Source organism: Sparus aurata, chromosome 3, assembly GCF_900880675.1.
Source record: "Sparus aurata chromosome 3, fSpaAur1.1, whole genome shotgun sequence".
Lineage (NCBI taxonomy): Eukaryota > Metazoa > Chordata > Actinopteri > Spariformes > Sparidae > Sparus > Sparus aurata.
The window spans coordinates 21,667,816-21,677,981 of record NC_044189.1 but is presented as its reverse complement, the minus strand read 5'-3'; the positions used below and the strand labels follow the sequence as shown (position 1 = coordinate 21,677,981).

At 41.1% G+C, this 10,166-nt stretch overlaps 1 protein-coding gene across 1 annotated transcript in view; it reads right to left on the bottom strand.

Moving 5' to 3' along the window:
• Positions 1 to 1,259: 1,259 nt before the first annotated feature.
• The window catches only part of col8a2 (collagen, type VIII, alpha 2), a 47,931-nt gene continuing 39,024 nt past the window's right edge, over positions 1,260 to 10,166 (bottom strand). The window contains exon 3 of the mRNA XM_030411446.1: positions 1,260 to 7,341. Within this exon, the coding sequence (XP_030267306.1) occupies positions 5,441 to 7,341 (1,901 nt within the window). The 3' untranslated portion in view covers positions 1,260 to 5,440. The remainder of the gene's footprint in view (positions 7,342 to 10,166) is intronic.

Sequence of the window (10,166 nt, the reverse complement as noted above, 5' to 3'; positions counted from 1 at the left end):
AAGTTCATTTAGTGCGTCTTTATAGATTGTTACCAATAATACAGGCAAATACATGTTTGGATCATTTTAGATGAATTCCAGTATCATAGTAAAAATAGCCCCGTACAAGCACCTTGTCTAAGAGTCATGTAAAATCATGTAAAAACAGGAGTAAACATGTAATTCCTGTCTATCATGATAAGAAAGGACACACACTCCTTGTTCCTGAAGCCCCACTGAGGTCATTCGACACTTTGAGCAAGCTCCTCTTATGATGGCATCTAAAACAATAATAGAAAAACAAGCTAATACAAAGAGTGATATCATTTTTACAGTATATTTCATTTTAAGTCGAGTCTATTTTGTTATCTGTAATGAATGGACATTCCAAGTATCTGACACACGTTTGTTATCGGTTAACTGAACTAAGATCAGACAAGGATCTTTCCAATGTAGAGGCCTGAAATGATATGTTTTACTTTAAATGTACATCTCCCTCTAGTGTTCGTTCTCTTTTCTGCAGGGGATTTCTCTTCGGTGCAGATACTCGACCAACCTCAGACGTCACAGTGTGGTCACAGGTCTCGGGGAGTACTACTTCAAATGTGCAAAGCCTTTTGTGGGTCCAGAGAAAGCTGCATATAATCTGATAAACTGCCAAACTGCATCATGGGTAATGTAGGTTTTTGACTTATTCAAATCGATACAGCAGAAATATTGCCTTTTTTTTAATGCTTACGTGACCCACAATGCAACATAGCCCTAGAATGACTGAATGGAAAAGAGAGTATGAAGTCATGTGTGGCTTCAGAGGAAGCTGCATTTCATCTCATAACCCATTGCATCTTGGGTAATGTAGGTGCCAGGTTTTTGAAAGGCTAAAAGACTTCCTGGGATGCAAGAAGGTGATCCCTATCCATGTAGAGTCCAGCAGTGTTACAGGAGAGTGATGCTAGACCAGTGGACTGCTTTTCAAAACCTGACACCTACATTACCCACAATGCAATTTAGCCATATTACATCAGATTACATGCAGCTTCCTCTGGAGCCTCAAAAGGCGTTATACTGCTGTTTTCACATATGTTGTAGTTCTCCCCAAAACCTGTAAACACACTTGAATGTGTAAAATAGGTGGAGTTACCCTTTTAAAAGACACATTTAAATCACTATAATAACAAGTGGGCTACTCACAGGCCTCTAATACAACTCATACACATTTATTTATTTTTAATATTCCACATGCATACACAGTAAACATAAATGGGAGCCTGACACCAACATACAAGAAAGTTTTTATTGATGTGGTATCAATACAATCAAGTACTGTAGATTTTGTATAAGCAGACAAACATTTTCAATCAAAAAGAGTGCATTTATACCCAACTTCTATTGCATAGAGTGCACGCAATAGCCTTGTATGACAAAAATCCTATAGGTTGATACATTGAACATTACACAAATAGAAAAAAAAGTCCACAAATAATCCTTCACATACAACGCTAGAATGCTAACTACATGTTGTAAATGCTCTTAACTCATCAATGTTGTTAAATACCATTTATACGTTCTAGGCTTCGGTGGTCAGTTTTGGCATCCCTATTAAATTATCATAAATGTATAAATACATCTTCATTAATTTCATGTGCAAATGGGAATGGCCGTTTGTATTCATTGAAACTAAAACAAACAAATATCCCTTAAGAAACCGAAGCAAGGCTTTTTGAAAATTGTCTTTTTTTGTTGTTGTTTTTTTTTTTTTTTTTCATTTTAAAAGAAAAACAGAAAAAAAACACTTTGAAAGCAATTTGTGATTGAGACGGTACATGGATCTTACTGACACTTGTTCAATGATTTGCACAAATGGCAAACTCTGCAAGCAAGTGACATTGTCTATGAAACAATAAAACATAAGGACAGAGAGGAATGGCCACATGTAACTCACATCACCGTTTCATATGTCCACAAAGAGAAGTCGTCGACGAAAAAAAAAAAGGCAACATACAGTACATAACGAGCCTCAGACTGCTGCGTAGACTCACATAACGATAATGATATATAGCGATTGTAGGTGTGTTATGAAAATGTTATGAAACAGAACGGGCGAGAGCAAGTGCATTGTTTGCATTACATAGATGTAAAATACTGATTAGGCCTTATTCTAGCACTAGAGCAACTGTTTATGTTACTGTCTATGTGTAGATGATGCATAGAGGCTATTGTTAATCAGTTAAAACAGTATACATTCATTCAGACTGCAAAGCTCATTATTTGGCACAATTCTCCTGTACATTGACATTCCTCCTTTAAGGTGTAAGGTTGTCCCAAATTCAGTGTAATAATAGCAATTGAATGGAAATCTGTGGGAGCTGTGGCAGAGTAAGGCATGGAGGCGGTAAAATAAGAACTGACTTTTCTCAATTTTTGCCCAAAACTCTTAATCTCCTGTCTTCTGTAACTGCAACCATTGATAAAAGATCGCGAGTGTCTCCTTTTGTTCATGACTTGATAGAACACATCAATTATTGCACACCACTATGTCTCCCATTTAACCAATATGCAGCATATTCATATCAATGTTCAGTGTTAAATGTTATCTTATCATTATGTTGTTATTTCAGTTTTCTCTGTCTCCGATAATTAATTACATTCACCATTCACCTATGCTATTACTTTGTTCCCTTTCTTGCAAAGGCACCATTAGATTGTATTAAATTCTATTAAAGGGTAACCACCAATTTTATACATTAAAGGTGCAATATGTAAGAATTAGTCACCATTCATACTCCCAACAAATAGGGGCAGGATATAACTAGAGCAATTGCTAACTGAGTCTGGATGTATATTTTTTCATACATCCATGATTGCAGCTATGGTTAACTTGTTAGCTCAGTTAGCTGTGCAGCTAGCAGGGGAATGTTGGTCTTTACACCGCTAGCACAGGAGCTTCGGCCCGCTGAGAGATTTTTGAGAGGTTTTCAGGCCTGGGGTTAGCTGGTTAGCATGCTAACTTCAGTAGATATCTTTTCATCTAGAAAACATAACGGCAAAACTGCTATTCCTTCACATTCTGTTGATAATTTTCATCCATTTCTGTATGATTTTGAACAAAACTGTTTACAAATTGCACCGTTAGAGTATGTTTACAAGTCTTGCGGAGTACTACTGCATACTAAACGGTAGTATGAAGCCTTTTGTATGTGGAGAAGAAGTTGAATGTATTCTCATTAATAGCATTGTGGGTAATGTAGGTTTTGAAGGGCCCCTACATTACCTACAATTCAATTTAGCCACACAGGAACATCATTGGAGGCAATTTATCAGATTACATGCATCTTCCTCTGGAGCCACAAAAGGCGTTATACTTCTGCTTTCATATACGTTGTAGTCCTCCTAAAGACCTGTAAACACACTTTGATGTGTACAATGGGTGGAGTTAAATTACCCTTTAAAACCCCAAAGGATGCAAAAACATTTTGAAGTCAGATTTCTTGTGGAACATTGACAGGACTGCAAGCTTTTTCCTGTTGTAACTTCAGCAAGTTTGTTAATATCCGCTCTGAGTGTCCATGACCTGAATGCCAAGGGGACAATGTGACATAACTTCACAAACACACACACACACACACACACACACACAGTGACAGACAGCAAGGTACACCTACTAGAACACTCAAACACGTGCATACACACACAGCATGTGTTTTTAATGCCTCATCCAACGGAAACGAGTGAATACACAACTCTCACCTCCGGCCCACCACCTCTCTCAGAAATCTGGCAGGGGTTTGTTAAGTGTTACACAACCTGTATTTCACAACCTGTGGGCCTCAGTCAGTCCCTTTAGTTATTCATGGAGCGAATGCAGATCGATTCTCATTTCCACCTGACATTATTGGGTTCTGAAAGGATCTTGTCCTTGAAGCCGTGGATGTTCAATAATGCCAAACAATAATTCAGCTATTTCGGACACCAGTGAAAAATTAATCGCACGTCTTTTCATTCAGATCCGTAAACAATTCAGAATTGCTCTCAATTGCCTGGCAACACGTCAGAGAAAAACTGGCACTAAAGAAAGACATGAATGTCTTTTTTTTATTTATCATCAATTTGCCTGCATATTTTCCAAAACAGAAACGAGTTTACAGCATCACAGATTTTGCGATATGTGGTATGAGGGGCTTTCATAGTATGGCAGTACAGATTGCTCACTTGGAATGTTAATGTGATACTGATTTATTAATAGGTAGTATACCATTAGAAAGCAGTGATGTCATGGTCAGAGCATGCCTGCGACCCGGTGATGGGATTTGCAGTGCAAATGAGAAAATCAGATCGATACGAGGAAAAGGGCCATCAATCCAGTTATGGTTATGTCCTTATTGTCCATTTTGCAGTTGCTCTCAATATCTATTCTATGGCAGGTAAACATTGACCATATGCATACACATCATCCTCATTGAATATCATCCTGAAACTTTAAAAAAGGCACTTTCTTTGCATGATGTCGTTCTCTTTATAGGGGCAGTTTAAATGTAACAATGCTAATACTGCAAGGACGTATTTATTCTAAGATTGTATTTCTTGGATTGCATTTCTGGACAGTTCAATAAATTATAATAAAAAGAAAAGAAAAAGACAAAGATCAATCATTTTAAATGTTAGGCTACTAAATTCAAAGCGAGGCAGAGAAGTAAGCATCCAACAGATGCTTATGCCAACTAACGGTCAAAATATATATCTCAATCTAAAAACAAAGATTCAATCCTATTAATAATATTTTTTTACGTAGCAATTGAGTACCAAAATGGTCAAACAAAATAAATGTGAAAAGTAATGTTTTTATAGCACCAAATGCCTTGTTTTGCTATTGTTTGTTTTGCTAGTATGTTCTGTGTTGCGCTGTCGCTCTTAATGTCAGTATTGCCGTTCACTGTTTAAATAAGAACACAAGTGGGACGTGACTGCAGCCAGAGGAACCATTCACCCCCCAGGGTCTGGTGATTTCATCCTTATGATGTCAGAGCATGAGGGCAGGATGTGCAGTCACATGGGAAGGTCTGTTACTAGCACATAACAAAGTAAGGCACTTAATAGTCTGAATCCAACAACAACAATGATGACAAGGACGAAATAATAACAATAAAATTATGACAATATAATAATTAAAATAATATAAGCTAAAAAAACACCAACATAAAATACAACCCAAAACACACATTTGATGGACATTGAAACAAAGAACACAGTATGAAATTCCTTCCCCTGCCTTGAAAAACCTTCCATATTTCATTCACAAAGTTTGTTTTTTTCTTTCGCTGATGATGTTGAGGGTGACACAGATAAACATGGTGGCAATAATATTCAGAATGGGTTTTGTGTTTCTATTATGGCTGCAGGTATTTTAGGTTTAGGGCTGCTCTGAGGTGCCAATACAGGTACATGTTTGAGTAAAAGTACAGGGTTATGTGGGACAGAGCAGGAATCCTGAGAAGGAGGAGTGGATGTACTCGGTAGAATAGAGGCCATTTGCCTGATCCGAGGGCATCTGGACCCATACCTGGTCACCCTCCTTCAGCTCTAGGACAGCACTACCGGACGCCTGGTCCATGTAGCCTTTCTTGTATTCATCATAGGTGTAAGTGGCTGGTACATTGTTCTTGTACAGTGCCACCCACAAGCTAGTTCCCTTCACATGCATGTGGTATGCAAAGTAGTAGACACCAGAGAGAGGAGCAGTGAACATGCCAGTAGCAGAGCTGTAGGCATTTTGCCCATTGTACAGAGTCCTGTCAAATTTGATTGGCATGGCAGAAGGAGGGAAAGGTGTTGTGAGGATGGCAGTAAAGGCTGGTGCCACAGAGGCAGAGAGTACTTGACTGTAAGCAGGCCCCTTCCTGTCCCCTGGTACTTCATCCCCTTCCAACTGTGAATCTGTTGGCCCTGCAACAACTGTTTGGCCATTTCCTGGAGGACCGGGGGGCCCCGGAGGCCCAGGAACACCAGGGTTACCATTAAGTCCAGAAGGGCCTGGTTTCCCTGGAGGACCCTGGGGACCTATAGCCCCCTTATCCCCAAACTTACCCAGACCTGGAGGCCCTGTGAGTCCAGGTTCGCCTTTCAGGCCAGGGACACCCTGTGGCCCCATTGGACCCATGGGGCCCTGAAGACCAGGAATGCCTGACTGACCCCTGGGGCCTGGAGTCCCTATAAACCCTGTCTCACCTTTAGGCCCTGGAGCACCTGTCAGCCCTGGATTCCCGGGTAGGCCAATATGCCCTGCCTCACCTTTTGGTCCAGGTTTTCCAATTGAACCAACAGACCCAGGGATTCCTTTTTCCCCAGGGATGCCAGGTTTTCCAAAGGGTCCACTGGGTCCCTGGTCACCTCTAAGGCCAGGCAGTCCAGGAGGGCCCTGGGGTCCCAGATCTCCCTTCTGTCCTGGCATTCCATGTTTTCCTGGGAGTCCCATTGGGCCTTGAAGTCCTGGTGGTCCTGATTGTCCATCAAGGCCTGGTTCCCCAAATTGACCCATCATTCCTGGCTCTCCTTTGTCCCCTGGGAGTCCAGGCAACCCACCATGACCCTTGTCTCCTTTTGGCCCACTCAGACCAGGTTTCCCATAGCCAGGAGTCCCAGGAAATCCAGGAGGACCTCGGAGCCCTGCTTCACCTTTTGGGCCATGTAGGCCTGGTGCTCCAGGAAGTCCATCTATCCCAGGCTTCCCTATCCCAACGGGCCCTGGCAGACCTTGTGAACCTGGAGCCCCAGGTTCTCCTGGTTCTCCTCGATCCCCTGGGAGGCCGTGGTCACCCTTCAGGCCAGGCAGTCCAGGCAAACCTTTTAGCCCTGGTTTACCAATTCCTGGAAGACCAGATGGTCCTGGACTTCCTTTCAGCCCAGGAGGACCCCTTATACCTGAGGGCCCTGGCTTTCCATTTCCATTCTCGCCCTTAATCCCACGCTCACCTGGTGGGCCGGCACCACCCTTTATTCCTGGTTCACCCCGAGTCCCAGGGGGGCCTCTGATGCCTGGAAGCCCAGGTTTCCCATTCAGAGACAAGCCAGCTGGACCAGGGAGGCCAGGCTGCCCTGGAGGACCTCTGGGACCTGGTTCACCGCGAGGGCCAACCTCGCCGTTAAACCCTGGCATCCCCTTTGGCCCAATCTTTCCTGGGAGACCTGGAAGTCCAGGTTTACCAATCCCTGGAAACCCGGCAGGTCCCTGAGGGCCTGGCTGGCCATTGAGACCCGGCTTGCCCAGTCCAGGTTTTCCTGGAAGTCCTGGTGGCCCAGGTGGACCTCTTAGTCCAGGTTTCCCTTGAGGGCCTGGTTCCCCCTTCACATCCATCATGGGTGGCATATCTACAAAAAGAGATGATGATGGTATAAATATCAAAGTATTTCAAAACAAAAAAGAAACAGATCAATAAACATGTTCCATATACAGAGATACAGGTGTATGTGTGTGGTAGATTGAATGTTTTCTGAGTTAAAGTTACTTCTTTAAATCAATAAATAAGATCATGTAAATTGTATTTACCATAACATTTCAGACTGTCACAAGGGATATGTCCTTAAATAACCTATTGACTGGTTATATACTGAAAATTATTATCATTTCAAATTCAGTCTCCAAATTAAACCCTGATTGTGTTGTTGTATGTTAGAAAGATATCTTATTGTGACCTGATGACCTGTTCCATCAGGGGTATGGCCATTATTTATTTATCTAAGCCTAGAGTGAGAGGCATGAAGGTCTCTAAAGCATGTATAAAACAGTTCTCTACATGCTCTTGGTCTTAGCAGTTGTTTTGTTATATTTCAATTGGATGGGAGTTAACGTTTCTGTTTAACAGCTGATTGATGGTGAGATCTTGTTGGGACTGAGCATGTAAAAAAATGCAAACAGAGAGGGAAGTAAACCGAAGAAGAATGACACAAACTGCCTCATTATTCTTTCCCAGCAGAGTGAAGCCTAACAGCCAGGTCACAAAGAGCAGGAACACAAGCTTGGTCTGCAGAAGACTTCAAACACCCCTAAACCAATTTCAGATGGTTTGTGGCTCTGCTGCCTCGTCTCAGCAACACTTTTCCTGTGTGTTACTTTTCTCTGTGGGTCATAGGCCAGAGGGCTGCTTACCCGGTATTCAGTTTTTTAAAAAGTATAGTGTATGTTTTGATCTGCTTTGGCCAGCCCCCCCCCCCTTTTGTGAAACCAATCCCAGCCAGTTTATTTCTTTACTATTGTGAATCATTTATCCTCATTTTAAACCAGAATAACAAAGCATTATGTGATGCATGACCTCTCAAAACTGGATTCTTATAACACACCTGCAATATATTTGGGATCACAGAAACTATAACTAATTCAAGAGCAGCTTGACAGTGACAAATTGAGTAGTATGTGGAAATGTAACCATGAGCAACTACTCCCCTCTAGTGGCACTTGATGAGAATGCAACCACAACGATGAGAGAAGCTTAATATTGCTGAACAGCATAACATTTTATTTTTCCCGTCCAAAAATCAAGACGACACACTACACACATTTTCTTGAGCACTTTCTATGGATATTTATGTATCTATATAATATAAAACTGAGAACTACTGAAAGCAAATCCAATTCTTACAATACGGGTTTAACCATTTATGCTAACATCCAACCCAACATCCTTTTTGCATAAACCTGTGGTTGCAGTTGTGCTCGACAAGCCAAACAGGCTGAGGTAATAATGGTCAGATAATCAGGTAAACCATCAGTTATACCATACTATGACAGAGACACTTACTATAAACATTTATGTCACGTCTATGCATTGTCAGTGTCCATTATTTGGCTTCCTGGCCGACATGCAGGTTGAATTTAAAGTGGGTGCTATGTAGTTTTGGAGAAGGAATCACACAGTATACCTTTAACCTTGTTATCATACTATGCAGGGTTTTGTATAATAGGAATATTTGGAGTGTGCTCACTCTAGGCTTTGACCCCCAAATAAATGCTTTATCGAAAACATCTACACTTGACATCTACACTTGACGTATCCATGAAGGTGGCACCCTTGGGCCAAACTATGTTTTCTTTTACAGCATAAGTGGATCTAATAATACCAACAACACAACACTGTATTCAGCCATGTGATGAGCATTACCGCCTCAGTTTTGTTGTTTAGCTTTGGTCCACAGCTGCACTGTTGACCACCTGAATATATCACCCACAGAGAAGAAATAAGATGTTTCACACTCGAGAGGAAGTACTGGCTTCTTCACCACCGGATGCAATGCTCTCCAGGATTCAGACCTAAGGTGTTCTTCTGAATACATTTGAATGGACAGAGTCAAACTAAGAGGAAATCTTCTCTTGTAAGAGCAAACCTGCAGAAGTACAAACTCCTATGAAGCTAAGACCAGAGGTGGGAATCACAGCATAACTCACGATACGAGATGATTTACGATACATTGCCTCCAATAACCACTGTGGTATCCTGACATATTCATGGCATAAACAATACATTGCAAGACAATCATCATCACAATGCATCAATATATCTGTCTAACTGAAGAATGACAAAATGGCCCTAAAAAGACAAAGTGCAGGAATTGTGCATTCACTCACCTAATTGTCGTGTCTGTTTCAAAGAATTTGACATGAACTGAGATTAAATGATGCATGGAAAAGTGTAAAGAGACTGACTACATGTCCATATCCATAAAATTACAAGCAGAACAGTTCTAGAGTTAAAATGTGAAAAGGAAGGATACAACTATGGCTCACTTGCTTCACTGTACTGCTTCACAATGATGCATGGCATTTGATGATATAGATATAGATATTTATTATTATACAAATGTTTTGTACCTTTCTGCTTTTTCTGTAACATGACGTGTATTTTTGACATTTATGGAAAGTTGAGAAGATTAAGAACATCTAATACCTCATATCTCATGACAGTCAAAGACATGTACAGTATTTGGTTTATTAATAGCTGTTACGTTGTTCCAGTGGTGATGCAATGTGGACATATGACCACTGAGTGGCAGTAGAGGCATTGTATTCAGGTGAGCCACAGACAGCGTTAGCTTCACTCCTCCAAATCCAAATCTTGTTTCCACCACACGCTGAAACCTCTATAAAGCATAACTTGTTTGAGCACATCTTTATTTCTTCTGTGAATTATTCAACTGCAAAA